The 18,417-nt window shown below is 43.2% G+C and overlaps 1 protein-coding gene across 2 annotated transcripts in view; it reads right to left on the bottom strand.

Annotated features, from left to right (window-relative positions):
- The window catches only part of plecb (plectin b), a 119,077-nt gene extending 106,512 nt beyond the window's left edge, over positions 1-12,565 (bottom strand). For both annotated transcript variants that reach the window (XM_083761880.1, XM_083761881.1), the window contains exon 1: positions 12,505-12,565. In XM_083761880.1, the coding sequence (XP_083618006.1) occupies positions 12,505-12,550 (46 nt within the window). In that variant the 5' untranslated portion in view covers positions 12,551-12,565. The remainder of the gene's footprint in view (positions 1-12,504) is intronic.
- Positions 12,566-18,417: the final 5,852 nt, after the last annotated feature.

Raw genomic sequence — 18,417 nt, 5'->3', positions numbered from 1 at the left:
TCCAATATTAGAGAATATTAGAGGGGTGGGGGGGGGGGGGGGCATCCACTGTTTGTTTGAACCAAGTTGAGAGTGATGTTCATTGTTCAAGCTTTACGTCTCTCCAAGGTGAGCTGTGACATAGTTTATCTGCAGTATGTATTTTAAATAATTATGAAAACATGAGTAGTTCCACTGTTTGTTTGAACCAAGTTGAGAGTGATGTTCATTGTTCAAGCTTTACGTCTCTCCAAGGTGAGCTGTGACATAATTTATCTGCAGTATGTATTTTAAATAATTATGAAAACATGAGTAGTTCCACTGTTTGTTTGAACCAAGTTGAGAGTGATGTTCATTGTTCAAGCTTTACGTCTCTACAAGGTGAGCTGTGACATAGTTTATCTGCAGTATGTATTTTAAATAATTATGAAAACATGAGTAGTCCCAAAATGTGTCACTTTTTATTTCAGAGAGACTAGTTCAGAGGTGCAGGAGCTTCCGTAAAAAAATGAGTCCATCAGAAGTTCTGAATGCAATATTGCTTGCTCTGGGTGGATCTTTATTGGTTTAATAAAATTGAATAAACTTTAATAAAACTTTAATAAAATTGAATTGAATTGAATGACGTCAATTTGTATGTTGGTATTGTGCTTCACTTTTGAGGCAATATGCACCTGAGAGAGAGCAGTGAGGAGATGCACTACAGTATGTCAGCTAGATGGGACGTAATGGATGACTGTGTCATGACAGTAACTTAACCATAATAACAGTTGTAAAGTGAAGATGTCAAACTAAATAAAATGCTAATAAAAGTCTACAAAACTATTTTCAATTTGAGTGCTTGTTTATGGTACATGTTTACAGCCATTATTATACCAGTAGTAGAAGTTTTTCCCTAAAAACCTCCTTAGCTGATCAGCTAATCCTATTCTGACAGTTCCATTTCTGGGTTCTGACTTCTGAAGCTATGTCCTACTAATTGATAGTTATTTGTACTTGATGCTCTGTACAATTTCACTGCTAGATATTGAATTAATTATCATATATAAATGCCTATTAATTATCATGACTCATTGAGCATTGTAAATATTCATCAGATGTTATATAAAGTGACAATACAATACAGGATTTTGAGTGAGGGTAAAAAATTTAAATCCATCCATACAGCACAAATATCCATTCCACACTCACTTGTGCACATACGCACGCACAAAATTCACTGTTTACTACAATATGAGGAATTGAAGTGAAGGGTGCTCAGGTTACGTAGCACAAGCACCTCACCAGTACTTCCTCTTTGCAATTATTTGTCCATTAGTGGGACAATGACTGAGGCCATATCAATTGGAGGACATTATGCTTATCTCTGCCGTGAGGTCTTTCCCATGGGGGCCCCACTATCACAAATAGCTCAACAACAGAGAAGGGAAACTACCCTCTGATGCTTTTCCTAACAGGGATGTTATGGATTATGTAAGGACATTTAAAGTGGTTATGGAAATGGCCATGAAACCGCAAGCATGCATGTCCAAAGCCCTGTTAGAAGAATGTTTAGTTCTCAGAATAATATGACATAGTTTGGTAAAGGAAATGGTTCATTCAAGGCCATCGCACTGAAAGTGGAATCAGACACACTAGCATCTCACTTTGGATCATGGCCAAGGAATTTGATGGAATTCCCACATGCGGAAAACAAGTGGAAGGACTGGATGGAAATTTCCTGCCCTGAGTAATAACAGAAGTCACCCCAACCATTGTTCTATCTAGCGGCAACCTAGGTTGCAAATAGACCACACTGAAGCCTGCCGGCCATTAGTGTCTACTACAACTCAGAGATTGCTATGATGGTACATGCTACAGTCCGTTGTGTGTCGCACGCACACACACACACGCACGCACACACGCATGCACGCACTCAATGCACACACACACTCACACACACACACACACACACACACACACACACCCCCAAAACGTTTTTGATGGTGATTCATCCCTTTCCCATCACTGATAGCCGGGTCAAAAACTGCCAGATTTGGTCTGTCTGCTCATCAGTCTCGCTTATAAACTGCTCTTAAAAAGCTAACAGCCATGAAGCCTGGCTTGCCACAAATTGGACATTGAAATGGAAAAATATATAGTCTGTCAATAAAAGCATTTGTCCTTTCATCCAGCCTGTCATTTCCACAACAGAGATGGCAAAGTCTGACACTTCTGTTGCCTGGTGAGTGAGTCACTTGCCGTGCAAGATAAGAACCATCATCAGTCTGGCCTTGGTCTACTGAGACTCTACCACCCATGAGGAAACTAAACATTGGTTTTCCCATAGATTGTAATGCGATTGTGGGAGAGAGAAAAAACACACACAGGTTCATCTGGGTCTCGTTATATTCCGTTATATTCCTTCCTAGCCAACTGTACAGAGGCAAATCCTTTGTGGTCAGACACACCGTGGCTATGAATGTTTATTTGGTTATAGAATTCCCCCGCAGTACGACATTGTTTCACCTTAACCATGAGGCTCATGCTGAACATGAACAAGCAAACATATCAACTTCAAACACACACACAAGGGGGCATCGCTGCACAGTAGCCTGTGAAGGGACAAACAGCATGCTGGCCTTTCATCTAATATCAACAGATTCTATGAAGAAACTTCATTTCCTGAGTCTTCCAAGAAAAAAAAAGAAGACGACGACTCCTGCTGCCTTTCCTTCCTGTCTTTGTTGTCTCCCGTTTCTTCAATCTTATGAGGAGAATTTGAAAAGTGCTGTGAATCTGATATCTACAGCAGAAACACACCTCTGACAACGTACTGTAGGAGGTGGACCGCTTTAAGTGACCGATTACAAAAGTCAAGGAGGTGAAGGAGACTTTCAGCTGTAAACGTGGAGAGAATATATTTATTTAAACAAGACCGCTACGTTTACACACATGCAATGAGCCTCACGCATGCTCCACTCAACGCCTGACGCCTGTGGGCATGGATATGTCGCACTTGAGATTGACAAGAATCTGATAGAAAATAGACTTCTGTATCTGTATAGTGACAATTGAAAACAAAGTTTTAAACTAGCAATGAGTTTGAATGAATAAAGATTGAGCAACTACATGGTCTAATTGTGTGACTGAAGTGTATAGATGCTGTCTACCGTATTCCTCAAGGGAATAAAACGTTTAAATGGACTTTGACTCTGGCAACGGGCATGTGCATGAGATGAACACGAACAGTTTCACTGGATCGCACCTGCTTGTCATTATGCCTGTGTGATTGGCTGCCCACTCGCCTCTCATATGAATTACTAGGCATGTCAACTAATCCCTATGTGAGAAGACTAGAGATGTCCCGATACTGTATCAGCCCTTTTTGGTCATATCGGATCATATTGGTATCTGCGAATATGCCAGTCTAACCACAGATCCGACACAGGGGTAAGGGGTTGACACTATATGGCGGGTAAATAAAATATTGGGGCATGTGGAGTTTGCGTTCGAGTTTCCCAAACTGCAAGTGCACACATTTTAGTGAGGAGTCTGCTATTAACAACACAAGATAAAAATAAGTAATTAATTAAACTAGTCCTTACCCGTTCTGAATATATGCAAACAGCAAATCATGTTCAGTGTGTGATGTAATAGATCACATTACTGATAGGGGGGGGAATTGTTTACAGATGGTCTTGGGAAGTTGGGTTGGGCACTAAAGTATAGGCTAATTAAATGCTGTAGTACAATCATAAGTACACCATTGATGTGTGATGTAAATATGGTGGTGATATTCTGCCTATAAATGGAAGTTATTGAATATTTTCAAGGTCGGTGTTGCACTTTGTAGACGGTCCCTAACCGCTCAGCGTCTGCTGCCCGTGGAGATATAAGCTATTAAACGGTGAACGCGGAGGTTGGCTTTTTGGGCTTCAAAGCAAGTTGTAGTTTGTTCTTTATATAATCAGGATAAGAATTAGATGTTTTGTGTGATTTAGGAACGTGTCGTTGTCATTGCATCTGTCTGTATGTATTTTGTCATTGTGTTGTTCCGACGGCACGGGATGTGTCTTCTCCAAACGTCTCCATTTGGCCACCCCGAGACCCCGACAGATAAGCATTCCGTTGTGATCGTGCTGTTCAGTGTGTCACGCAGCCACGCTGGGTGCGCGCAGGGCTGTAAGCTGTCGTTGTCAAATGAGTAGGCCTATCCATTCCATAATAATGCACGGCGAAGGAGGTGGTTGAGGAGGGGGCGGACAGTGTAAATGGTGCATTTATATATAGCGGCGGAGCGGCTGCAGTCCTGGCTGTGTGTCGCTGATCATAAGCCCAGAAACAGTGTCCTCGGAGCGGCTGCAGTCCTGGCTGTGTGTCACTGATCATAAGCCCAGAAACAGTGTCCTCGGAGCGGCTGCAGTCCTGGCTGTGTGTCGCTGGTCATTCACATCCAACACGGACACAGAACAGATGCTCCGACGGGGCTGGGTTTCGCTTCCTACGTCACACTACAAACGGTGACCTATCGAATTATGCGTCCCACACCCCCTCCACAGGCACACAATTCTTCAAGTTACAATTCTCCATGATCGTGTGGTGATGTAAAAACAATATCTGTACAGTAAATATGACAGTTGCGTCGGTAAAAAAGTAGCCTAGCTGGATTGTGGGAGCGTGCAGATTTTTTTTGGCATGGAGAGATGTGTGCTAATAGTGTGGCTCGGTCGGAGATAGAGCACGGACAAATAAACGGGTTTTTATTCACTAATAAATTCATTATTAATCTTATTGGAAAAATGGCTTCGTTAAGACCTCCATATTATTATGGTCAATGCCTGTGTGAAAAGTGGGAGCGATTGGTGCAGGCAATGAGGAGATAAGTGTTTGTTTCTGACAGACAGACAGACAGACAGACAGACATTCAGACATTCGCTCTATTATTATTAGGATAAGTAAGTAATTAATTATTATGAATATTATTCTCTGGTATCGGAATTCGTTATCAGTATCGGCTAACACAGAAATTGTGGTATCGGGATCGGATCGGGAATGAACGGGAGATCCCTAGAATAGACCTTCAGAGCCCCACTGCTAGCGGGGCTATATCTTGCTGCTAGCGGGGCTATATCTTGCTGCTAGTGGGGCTATATCTTGCTGCTAGCGGGGCTATATCTTGCTGCTAGTATCGTGAAGGATCGTGTACATCACTGAGATCGTACAAAGTGCACTCTTTTTCTCTCCTCCTCGGCCATGACCGCTGACTGATATGCCAACCTGAACTGACTGCCCTCACATCTCAGTGTGTGCCTAATGAGTCGGGGAGTGGAGCTACAGGACAACGGGTGACGGATGACCAGATGGAACATAGCGCTGCAGTGATAGAAAACTATTCTCACAAGATCACGTACATGCCAATCATACACACGTACGTGTACGTACACGCGCACGCGCGCGCACACACACACACACACACACACACACACACACACACACACACACACACACACACACACACACACACACACACACACACTGTACACTCTAGTAAAACCCAGAGTGTTAATTTAAGCCGTATGGGTCAGCTAAATAAATAGTTAAACACATACACACATTAGTATTACTGTAGTTGACAGTGTGAGGATATAAAAAGTTAACCCTAAAGCCTCAGTTCGTTGTACTTGCCCCGGTGTTATGCACTGAAAAACTATAAACTATAACTGAAATCTATAAACTCACAACACGTCACACCATGATGTGTTGTGAGCTTATAGATCGTCTATTTTCAGTGCATGACACCGATAAATTAGGTAACTCTAAATCCTAACCCCTAAATAAAACATGACCTGGAAATAATCCTAATCCTGATTCTAATCTGAATATTTTCCTAATTGTAAGCCTAACTCCCCAAATCTTTTTGAACCATGACCAAGAAAATTGTCCATTTCTCAAATTCTGCTATAATTGTGGAGACATTTACTGTAGACCTCACACGTATACTATTAATAAACGTATACACACAATGTTTTTCCACATCTAGTTTCAGGGCACACATCCACACACACACACACACTCACACGTCCGTTGAGCAAAGTAAACAGATACACAACACACAGAGCTTCTCACTGTGTTGTCAAATGAGTAGGCCTATCCATTCCATGCATCATTATTATCCCGCGACTGTGGCGCCTCATAATATTTGGCAGCAAAAGGAGGTCAAAAAACCATCCTGAACACAAACAGTGCTACCCTGTAATCAGCTAACTGCTGATAATGTGACCGTTCAGTTTGTTGTTGGCACTGCTCTCCGTTTGCATGAATGCACTGAGATCACATGGACCCGAAAAACTACTATATGCATCAAAGGAGTGATTACCAACAACCTGAAATGCTACAGTATTTTGGGCACGTCTGTGTTCGTGAGAGAATAGCCTCGTGTAAATGAGCATGTGTATTGCGTTAAGAAAGGGTATTTCAAAAGGTACAATATTAACTCAGTGCCATGGCACATTTCCAATCCTGTGACCTGCATGCTGTAGTGTATGCAGAACAAGATGAATTCCGAAGATGGATGTAAGACGGTCATTTACCGTCACAAACTCCCACTATACCTTCAAAAGGCAGCCTCTGTAGACAATTGTAAAGCACAGCTCAAGACCTACTTCTACACTCTTGTGTTTGAGCTTTTTAAATGCTCGTCATGTCACAGTTGTCACTGCCTTATTCACTGCTATTATTTTAATGTTGTTTTATGCTTTTCTTTTTTCTTTGCTCTGTAAATCACTTTGAGCTGCATTTCATGTCATGAAAGGTGCTTCACAAGTTTTATAATTATTATTTAGGTTTTGAGGTTAACACAAGCCTGCAGAAGCCAAGAAAACCATAAGCTAGGCCACAGTGCCTTTGCCATGCAACCCCCGAAGAAACTAGGCCATGATTCTGTGAACGAGCAATGGGCCAGAGAGGAGAGAGGAGTTAGACTGGCATTACCCCTGTTCACACTGGCACAAATCACTGAGCCAGAGTGGAGAGAGGAGTTAGACTGGCATTACCCCTGTTCACACTGGCACAAATCACTGAGAGAGGAGTTAGACTGGCATTACCCCTGTTCACACTGGCACAAATCACTGAGAGAGGAGTTAGACTGGCATTACCCCTGTTCACACTGGCACAAATCACTGAGCCAGAGTGGAGAGAGGAGTTAGACTGGTATTACCCCTGTTCACACTGGCACAAATAACTGAGAGAGGAGTTAGACTGGCATTACCCCTGTTCACACTGGCACAAATAACTGAGAGAGGAGTTAGACTGGCATTACCCCTGTTCACACTGGCACAAATCACTGAGCCAGAGTGGAGAGAGGAGTTAGACTGGTATTACCCCTGTTCACACTGGCACAAATAACTGAGAGAGGAGTTAGACTGGCATTACCCCTGTTCACACTGGCACAAATCACTGAGCAAACACATTGAACTGGGCCGAAAAGAGAGGTCTGGTCAATTAAAAAGAGAATAAAAGACAAGGCGGCGATCCGAGCACTCAAAAGGTTAAAAATGAGGGTGAGAGGGTGGATAAAAATAGATGTACTTTATACTTTATGAAAGTTAAAAGAGGCCTATTTTGTCGCTTTAAAATGAGAATAAATTGGCAAACAAGAAAAGACAAACAAAATATTACGAAAAAGTACGGGTTTACAACAGCAGTACACAGCAAAGGCCAGGGTTTAATGCTCAATTTGAATTGAAGGCCAGGGGGGGAAAAGTTAGTGTTTAATAAAGATTTAAAACCCTCTAGGGTCTGGGCAGAACGAAAATGGAGAAGTCTAGGGGCAGTCACCGCAAAGGCTTGGTCATCTCTCTTGTTTCTCTTTTCTTTTTTTTCCCAGCTGGTCAGCCAACTTCAGAGCTCTAGCTGGCGTGTGACAATGTACAGTAGGACTTTAAGCTAAATGTACAGAGGAGGCAACCCGTTTAGAGCTTTAAAAACAACAACTATGCTTTAAAAACAATAACTATGCCTCTGTAACCACCTGGATTCAAATGCTGGACTCCCGCATGGGAAATCAAATATCTACCACTCACACGGGAATTCCTCCTTGTCCGGCAGAGACATTAATCTTGTGCTCTTCAAGCACCACTGCGTTGCTCCACCTCCACCTCCACCTTTAGCCACAGGCTGGAGGTTTTAACCTTCCATATGCCACAGTCCTGTCCTGGACAGGAAAAAGGGGTGTGCTACACTGTGACAGAGGAAAATGAGGGCTACGCATGAAGTCGCGGAAACAGGGCTGGAGCAGAAACCTCCTCTGCTCACTCTAGTGACTGATTCCTTTGTCACCGCTGACTGGGAAGTTGGGAAAGGGGAAATGACAAGCATGGTTCTGCGTGCAGTAACTCCCTGAGCAACACTCCCAGACAGGCCAGGGAATTCCCTCTGTAATGACTGTGATGTGTGCGTGTGCATGTGCATGTGCGTACACTACACTACACTACACACACGCTCGCGCGGCGTGCGTGAATGTGTACGTGCTCTGTGTGTGCTGCACTGTCTACACGTGAGTCAGTGTGTGTGGTTCAGTGAATGTGCCAAGACTAGCTACAGGCAGTGTATTGTGCTGAATAAGGAGTAAGTAAAGAAGAGTATTTTTAAACCCTTTCAGGGTGAATAATTTCTCATTAGATTCTGAAAGAGAGAAGTGAACAACAGTTCAGTCAAACTGTTTAATTGATTTAAGTATTTATTAACAGTATGCAGAATGGGTACATTTCAAACGAAAGCACAACTCGATACAAGAACCGTTACTGTGTGGACGACACATGATAAAGCTTTACACTTGTTTACAACAGGGTCAACCATTTTCAACCTTCTTTGCAAGCATTAAGTTCAAGTTTGAAGCAGACTTCCTTTCACTTACTACCTATGGTGTGGAATGCACCTAGAATGGAATGCTGCACACACACATGATTGTGCTGTGCTTCCTGCACAATTATGAGTGTTTCCTTTTAGACAACATGCTTGACTGACTGTGTGTGTGTGTGTGTGTGTGTGTGTGTGTGTGTGTGTGTGTGTGTGTGTGTGTGTGTGTGTGTGTGTGTGTGTGTGTGTGTGTGTGTGTGTGTGTGTGTGTGTGTTTGGGGGGGGGGGGGGGGGGTGGGAAGAAAAAAGAAAACTAACTGAAAATACAGAAAATGTCGTTACTTTTAGCTTTTGTCAATTTAGTTAAATAAAGCACAACAATCACAAGAGACATTGTTATGCATTGAGACTGGGATGTCTGCACATGAGCCAAAAGCCTTTGGCTTTAATACCTATTTTGCATTACCTATTCTGAACTTCTTAATTTTCACTTTTGTTTTATGCAACCTCCAAAATTGTGTTTCCTGGTGTTCTGTGTGTAAAGCACATTGAATTGCCTTGTTGTTGAAATAAGATTCACACATAAAACTGCTTTGCCTTACATTTATCTCCCTTCTACACTAGCTGTTAATTTGCTGCAACTGCCATAAAATACTGCAGGATTACAATAGGAGATATAATAGCATTCTATCACAGAACACATTATCCCACAGTACAGTAGGTGTCTGTAGCAATCTATCAAGACAGAGCGGTGCAATGCATCACAGATTTTATATGGCCCCAGGTAGAGCAGCTCCGACTGAAATTGATCCTAAGCTGAGATACAGAGACTGGAAGGGATGGGACGAGAGAGAGAGAGAGACAGAGAGAGAGAGAATCAATGACTGATATATGATCTTCTTGTGCTACTGTACCACTGCCACTGTTCAGTTCTATTCTGATGCTTCTGAGATTGGATTAATCACACATCAATCAAGCTCCTTCCTGGCTGCACTCACCTGCAATATAAGGTCATATTACTTCCGTAAGGAAGCTGTGTGTGATGTACTTATACAGTATACACTGCACAAATCATGTATGGATAGTCACGATAAATGTCACGGATGGATGTCGCGATAAATTGCTTGCTAAATACACATGCAATCCACGCCAGCACTTAAAGAGAGTGCCACAGTGCCCAGCGCCCTGATGCTGCCACAGTGCCTTCCCAGCGCCCTGACGCTAAAGAGAGTGCCACAGTGCCCAGCGCCCTGATGCTGCCACAGTGCCTTCCTAGCGCCCTGACGCTAAAGAGAGTGCCACAGTGCCCAGCGCCCTGATGCTGCAGTTGGTGATGGACAGGCATCACAGACAAGCTATCGCCTACTTCCAATAGGTCACCGATATCCTTGTTCAAATGTTGCACAGCGGTGAGATGCAATAAAAGTGTTGCTATTAGTGTGTCTGTGTGAACACTCACACACTGTCTCAGAGAGCCGTGAAGTTTCTGAGAGTGAGAGTTTGTGTAGGAGAGTGAGACTTGGGTCTGACGTCACATCACGACAGCGCAGAAAGACTGATGAGCATGCTATGTGAGAGGAGTGTCAAACTTGGGGCAGCCGTGTGTGTGTGTGTGTGTGTGTGTGTGTGTGTGTGTGTGTGTGTGTGTGTGTGTGTTAGGGGTGGAAGATGAGGTGAAGGATCCTGTGGTGGATAATTTATCCACAGTAAATCTCGGAGACCACCTCTAACTTCTTTGCCTGAAGACCTTTCCTTGCATAATGAATCAGCCAGTCCCTCAAGGTCAGTGTGAGTAATTAAAGTAGCCTTGGGAACCAAGCCATTTAGCCCATATAGTGCAGCTCCCGTTTCCGAAGCATGAGGCAGACTGATATGTATAAAAGTCTGATGTGTGCCCTTGGACAAGACACTATAGTACAGTATGTCGTAGTGACTTAGTTACCCCACTACCATTGAGCCTGCTTTTTATAGTCTTTGGTATGACTCGACCGGGGATTGAACCACAGCACTGACCTCCTACTCTTGTGCCGGACACTCTAAATACAAGTCCACTGAGCTGGGTATGGTCAGTGTGAACTGCACCCATCATCACCAGTAAGACGCCTTAAAGGCGAGAAGCGACCGCAGGGCAGAGACACTCTAACAGAATAATGTCACTTCATTATGTCAGCACTACAGCGGAGCGGACAGACGGTGATGGTTGTCACCAGGGCTCCGTAACCACAGGTTACCACAGGCTAGTGAAGCTATTGGTACACACGACAAAGTGATGACATTTTAAACATGGTCATCCTCATCTCCTCATCATTCTAAAAACAAGACGGTGTCTAATAATGGCATATGGCGTTTCCCTGTGGATGATGTCATATTAATTAACTGTACGTCCATCTGGAGAGATGATGGAGGGATGAATTATGAATTCACGAAATGTGAAAAATATCCACACACACAAATTAGATTCAATATTAAAATAAATAAATAATAATAGGCACTGCCTTGGACTACTTGGCAACGTGCAAAACACATTTGGCGGTGCTCCGTGCTTGCGGTTATGGTTAGGTTAGGGTTTGAGGTATGTTGTCGTTGTCGGACCAATGACTGGTCGGAACTAAGTACTGCACTCGGTGATCGGTCCAGTTATTCGCGAGCAACAAGACAGTCACACACACACACACACACACACACACACACACACACACACACACACACACACACACACACACACACACACACACACACACACACACACACACACACACACACACACACACACACACACACACACACACACACACACACACATACACAGCTATGTACCCTCCTCTCGGCCAGCCTAGCCCCTACAATTTGCTTGCTAAAAAAAAGCCATGCAGAGGAGTCTACAAGGGAAATCAAATTCTCCACATTCTGGAGATCAGTGAGCCGGCTTGTCATTCATTTTAACGTGACAACAGACAATGCTGCACTAGCAAAGGAACAGGTTTTAGAAAGATAAACCTGATAAGTCGCTTTGACGTGTCGTGTACAGTACAGATGAGATCAGAAATTCCCCCCCGTCCATGCATTAAGTACAGTAGGAGAACTACTACGTTTAGGTAAGCCGAGAGGCTGTTCACATTTGCCTGGTGGGTTTGCATGGGAAATCTGAGGTCTGTCACTGGAGCCTACATGCATTCTAGTACCAGCTGTGTTGTCCTGTGTGCAGTGCACTGTGCACCGGCTGCACTATGACAGTGACTGACACACTTTCTTATGTAAACAGTGCAAAGGTACAGTGAGTAAAGCACACAGACCAGAGGAGCCCGTTCTACGTCTGATCTGCTTCCTTCCACTTCCATTTCTTTCTCCCTCTCCGACGATGACTCAAGATGTACAAATATCACACAATAGCGTTCGGTTTAAAGGTCTGAGTCTGGGACCGTTCAGGCAAAACTCCCACTGCTCTTCAAACAATGCCTCTGCCGGACGGACACCCCTCCCAGGCAGCCTCCCTGGAATACAATAACAAACTAAATATTTTTGTTTGTCTACCCGGCGCTGATCACACTCTGTTGTCCTGCATCCACACACATCTATTCCTATCAATGACTCATTGTTCTGGGCTAGGATCACTGGAGAAAGTCACCAGGCACCTGCTATACAGCTATTATTCTGACAAATATACAGGAAAATCAACAGCTCAAATACCTTTAAGAGACATAATCTCCTTTTGGATTGACCTGGAGCCATCCATTGTGAATCCTTGTTGGTGATGGTGATGGTGATGATGATGATGATGACGGGAAAGATGAAGTGATGATGTGTGAGGTTACAAGCCTTGGTATTATGTCTTTCTCCTCTCAGGCTGCGGCTACCAAACTCTCACTACAGGCTGAGAAATGTCTAAGCTTGATCTGGCTTCTCTCGTTCACCTTCCACCCTCTCTTACTCCAGGTCTCCTAGCCGGGTAGCCACTCTGTTTTGGTCCCTCTAATACACCAGCATGTGCACAAACACACCCATTCTGTGGGTTTGTCCATGTGTGTGTGTGTGTGTGTGTGTGTGTGAGTGTGTGTGTGTGCGTGTGTGTGTGTGTATGCACAGGAATCTGAACAGTGGGGAAGCTCCTCCCTCATCCCCTCCTCTTCTCCCTCCTTCTCCTGTTTCACCTAAAAGAAAGCCGGGCTTTTCATTGTGAGGCATACCTCGGTGAGAGACCCATATCCATCACTCGGCAATTCGCCCAAAAAGGCGGACGGCTTAATTGCATCTCAGCCAATCAGGATTCAACCCCTCTGGACATCCTGTCTCCTAATAATAATTTAATGTGAGGATGTGAGTACTGTACAAAGTGACCACAGAGAGAGAGAGAGAGCTGGAGATAATAACAGCTTCAGAGAAACAAGACGGCGAGAAGAGGGGGAGGATATGATATTAAGAAGCAAATCAAATCGTTGATTTGTTTTTCCCATATGACACTGTTCCCCAGACTGACCACAAACATCCAAGACAGATAAAAGTCAAGCCACGTGAACCCTAGCTTCTCAATTCCGGGACAACAACACGGCTATTTCTGGCCAAGAGATTTGGTGCAAAGTGGTAAAAGGAGGTATACTGGAGGTGTACTGACCCTGGGGGCCGTACACAATGTAACAGAGTGGTAAAAGGAGGTATACTGGAGGTGTACTGACCCTGGGGGTCGTACACAATGTAACACAGTGGTTAGAGTATACAATGGGACAGTGTTGTTGTTGGAAAGATCCTGTTTTCAAATATAAAGCAGTGCCAGTTGGTTCCCTGCCCAGGAATCATCGCCATAAATTCATATTATATCTGCAGCCAATATGGAGGGAGTATCCCTTTCATTTACATGATACCCAATCTATTATCATAAAAACTCACTTATTCCAAAATAAACTCTACTGAAAAACAAACGAATGTCCAAAGTCAACAAACTGAATCTCTTTTATGACAGACTTATCATTAAAGATCTGAGATATCACATCAGCTACCAGCTGAGGACGACAAATAAACAAGCTGTAAGGATATTTTATATCGACCTCTGCCCTCTGGTCATCTCTTATCAACTAAGGAAATCAGTTGCAGTGTCAGCAGCAGAAGCCGTGGTCAAAAGCCAAAGGATATGAATTAGACAAGGGAATAAATGATGACAGCCACTGTTGTTGAGCAAGTCTACACTAGACACAGCCTTGATTCAGGCTAATTTTGATTCAACACTAGGAAGGCCCCCGGCCCTCACAAACACTAAAGGGAGGAGAGGAGTGACACATCTTTGGCAACAGGGAACAGTGGACGTCTAGCCAAGGATATTATAGTTAACTAAAACTGAAATAAGGATGGATGGATAGATATAGATGGATGACATATTATTTGTAACACCTGAATAAGTTCCCTTTGGTTTAATTCCAAACATTCTTAAGTATTCAGCAAATGCAAATAGCTTGTGTTCAAAAACCCTGCATGTATTCATGTGCACAGTTGCACACTGCCCAAGCCAGCATGAAGCTCTTGGATCAAGCTTTGGTTGTCGTACGTGTCGACTTCCTTCTGAATAACGTCTTACACCGATTTGCACAGCAGCAGAAGAAGCTAACAGCCAACAGTGTACACTTAGACACACACATGGCCACAGCTGTGAGCGTACAGTATGTGTTTGACTGTTTAAATTGGCTGACACCAGTGGCCCTTTGGACTTGTGCCTCTCTCTCTCTTTTTCTCTCTTCCTGCCCTGGTTTGTCAAAGTGATGGGTTGAATTAAGGAGATCTACACTGTGCAAAGGAAGGCAGAAGGAATTTGAATCAGATATTAACAATAGCACACGGTAACATCCTGATTAATCCACGTTAATTTAACTCTGAGAGCATAAAAATTTACCCCTCTACTTTTAGACTTGGAACCGCTTTGACATGCCAATATTAACACCTTGAGGGCCCGGGCCTATTTAATCCATTAATAAAATGTGCCCATCGTCAGCAAGCGCCTCTAGGCTGTAGACTGTAGAGCGATGCGATCAGTTTTCATAGCACTAATTTGACGGAGATTATCAATCTCCGTCTCGGGCACATGACCGTGCACTTGAACTTGACGGTCAAAAATGTCCAAAAGAATGTCTGCATAAACTTGTACTGTAGAGCTGCCATTTTCACCATGCGACACTGTCGTACAATGAAGTATAGGCTACTGCAGGTGGTTAGAGTGAAGCGCATGTGATCAGTGTGAATTAGGTACAGTATGTTGGAACGCCATTCCAGTCATTTTCACTCTCTGACACACGCAGGTAAATATACCACCAGGGAACATTGTAAAATGTTGAGCCTACATGACAACAGAGCAGGTAGTTTGTTCAGGGTGATTTGTACTTGAACATGTCAGAGCATGGGGAATGTCTCTGGTAGGTGATAATGAGCTGGAAAGCAGAGGGCCTGGTCCAAACATCCCTCACACCATGATGACTAAACCCAGAGTCAAGGGCTTGGAAATCCTAGCTAGCTCTTTTATTTATAATTTACGGCTAGACAGATAAGAACAGAAAGGAGGAAATGTTTATCTTATCAACAGTCACATTTGACTAATTTATTGTGTGTTTCACTTGCAGGCATGATTCCTGTTTGTTGTTGGTTCAAAGCACTGTTGATTTCCATCTCTGTTAATTGTTTATGATTATTCTAGTCTATTGAAACAACTATTTTTACAATACAGTCATCCGGATATAGCTTATATTGACTGAGGAAGTAAACATTTTTCCTTCGATTTCGGACATTCACTGTGTTCCTACAATTCCCACAATGCATTTTGCTGTACCAGCCTGGCCCACCTATCGTCTGCTATTATTGTATAGCTTCCATTCCATCAACCTGACTCATATTTTCTGAAAGGTTCTGTAAACACAGTGAGACATTATTACAGCCACAAAGCAGCTAAAACCACAGTAAGGGCAGTAGTTTACACATTCACATATTGTTCTCCAGGAACAAGTGGAAAAATAATCTAAATATTTCACTATTTATTTTTTTTCAAAAATAACCGATGCAACATGGGTTAGTAGATCGGCTATTTTCTCCTAGGCTTTTGCTGTATAGATGTTTTCGCTATTTGTTATACAACAAATTGTATCTCTATAATAGGATTTCACAAAAATATCCTCTGTTCCCAGACAGCATTTTTGGTGAAAACAAACTACATTTAACTGCCAATAACTAAAGAACAGAACATCACAGAAACAGTACACACATTTTTTCCGATTAAAGTCGAGACTCACTTATTTTTATCTGCTCATATATTTTCCACTCTCACTTGTTTAATCTGTAGCCTATCCTGTCTGAGTACTCTATCCTGATTGGATAAAATTGCATTTTGCATTTTCTGTTTAAAATGAGCTGGAGAGAAATGGAGGCTCCTACTGAGTAACACTCTACTCAAGTACTATATTTAACACTTTTTTAAATCTAAAACCACTTACCCACTTAACCACTTAAACTTCCAAATGGCCCTCAATCCGTTTTTATTTTACAAATTGAAACCTGGTCCTAACATCCAACATCACAAGGTCAGCAGCTTGCAATTCCCTCATAGAAAATTCCTCAAAAGAAATCTGTGGTTGCCAGAGAGACAGGTCTATTAATGGTGGTTCTTTGCAGATTCAATAACAACCTGTGGGGGTTCCGGTGACGTCATGACCGAGGTAGACGTGTGAAAGACTAGCTCCGCTGAACCTATTTACAAAATAGCCTTAAAACTAATCAAAACCTAACAAATGAATACGAAAATATACTGAAATGGTCGTCAAAGAATGGTGAAAGGCAAGACTACGAAAAGTTCGGGCAAAGGAAACACAGAGGAGTCTGAATTAAGACCAAATACAAGGCAGCTGAAGCTAACGCAGCTAAAGCTAACCGGTGAATCATTGCAAGCCATGGCTGTTGGAGGGAACGTGGAGTCGGAGATGCTAACAGAGCTGCGGAAGCTCCGAGCGGAAAACAGTGACTTTTATAGGGACACAAAGACCTCATTGGGCAGACTGGAAGCATCCATGACTGAAATAAAACAACGGATGGACATGTTGGACCAGAGAGTCGCTACGGCAGAGCAAAGAGTAAGTGACGCAGAAGACAGGAGCATGCTACATGACAGAGCATTAGCTTACTTGCTAAAAAAGGAGTCCAGCCTAGCTGCTAAGTGTGACCAAATGGAAAATATGTCACGTCGAAACAACATCCGTGTGTATGGCATAAAAGAAAACGCAGAAAAGAATGATATGCCTGGCTTTATACAAAGATTCCTGTGTGAAAATTTGCAATTAGAAGAAGAACTGTCCGTAAGGGTGGTGAGAGTGCACAGAGCCACAGTGCCCAAACCGAAGGAGCCGACAGCAACACCGAGATCCATAATCATTCGCTTCCTTGACTATGGGGTAAAACAGACAGTCTTGGCGCAAGCGTGGTCACAGGGAAACATCCAGTATGAGGGAAGGAGAGTGGCATTTGACCACGACTATTCACAGAATCTACAAAGAAAGAGAAAGGCAGTGTGGGAAGTGATTAAAAAGCTGAAAGATAAGAAAATCAAAGCCCGCACCATCTACCCGGCCCAAATAAAGATCTTCTTGGACACCGGGGAGAAGGTCTTCCCATCTTTACTGGATGCTAGAGAGACACTGAAGCAGTTTGAAATCATCGTGGATGCAGAGGAACAAGACATGTTCGACAGGGAGCTGGCGCAGGACGGGTGGAAGACACAAGGAGGGAAAAGAAGGAGCCGTCAACTGAACCTGGAGGACATCAGAGCCATAAAAAAATGCAGTCCATTGAATCCCGATGACAACAGACTCACCATTCAAGATGACGACCAAGAAGAATAGCAACGGACATTAAAGTATCCCAGCCAAGGACGTCTAGGACAGAGAGGTATCCAGATATTCTGAATCACATCTATGAACGTCCTGGAGGTCAGTATCATCTGAAGGGATGTTGCGACGAATTGAAACATTTGTTAGTATAATAAGAATTTAAGGTAAAAAAAGAAAACTAAGGCAATGGTTATTATTTGAATATAGGGGAATGCTTTGGGAGAGGGTGGGAATGTGGGAGGGGGGGGACAGATAAAATGTGTAAAAATGAAGGTCAGTCCACAAGGATTTGTTAAGTTGTTTTTTTTGTTTTATTTTTGACTGATGTGGAGTTTGTGAATAATATATGAAGGGGGCGGCAGGCTAAATACAGAGGTATCATTTTGGTTTGGTTATTAATGACAATTATGCAAATATATGTTGGGTAACAAGTGTATTTTGGGGACAGCGAGACATGGGAATATCCTCGATATGGTTTTATTTCAGTATCATCAAGGGGGGTGCTTGCCGAGGGAGGGGGGGGGGGGCTAAGTATCCCTAGTATTCCTCTTTTCTTAATTTCAGATAGGTTTTAGTGGGGGTAGAGGTGGGGGACCAATGCATGCTCTAAGAGATATGCGAATCGAGCAATGGGACGAGGGCGACATCAGGAGGTGGCCCGTTGCAGCTGCACTCTGTGCAAAACAAGAGTGTTTTTCTCTACCCAGGGTGTTCCAAGGGGTGTTGTGTGTTTTGGTTTTTGGGTTGGAGCATT

This window comes from Protomyctophum parallelum (assembly GCF_964188405.1).
Source record: "Protomyctophum parallelum genome assembly, chromosome: 3".
Taxonomy (NCBI): Eukaryota; Metazoa; Chordata; class Actinopteri; order Myctophiformes; family Myctophidae; genus Protomyctophum; species Protomyctophum parallelum.
The sequence above is the reverse complement of the archived record's forward strand: the minus strand, read 5'-3'. Positions and strand labels throughout refer to the sequence as shown.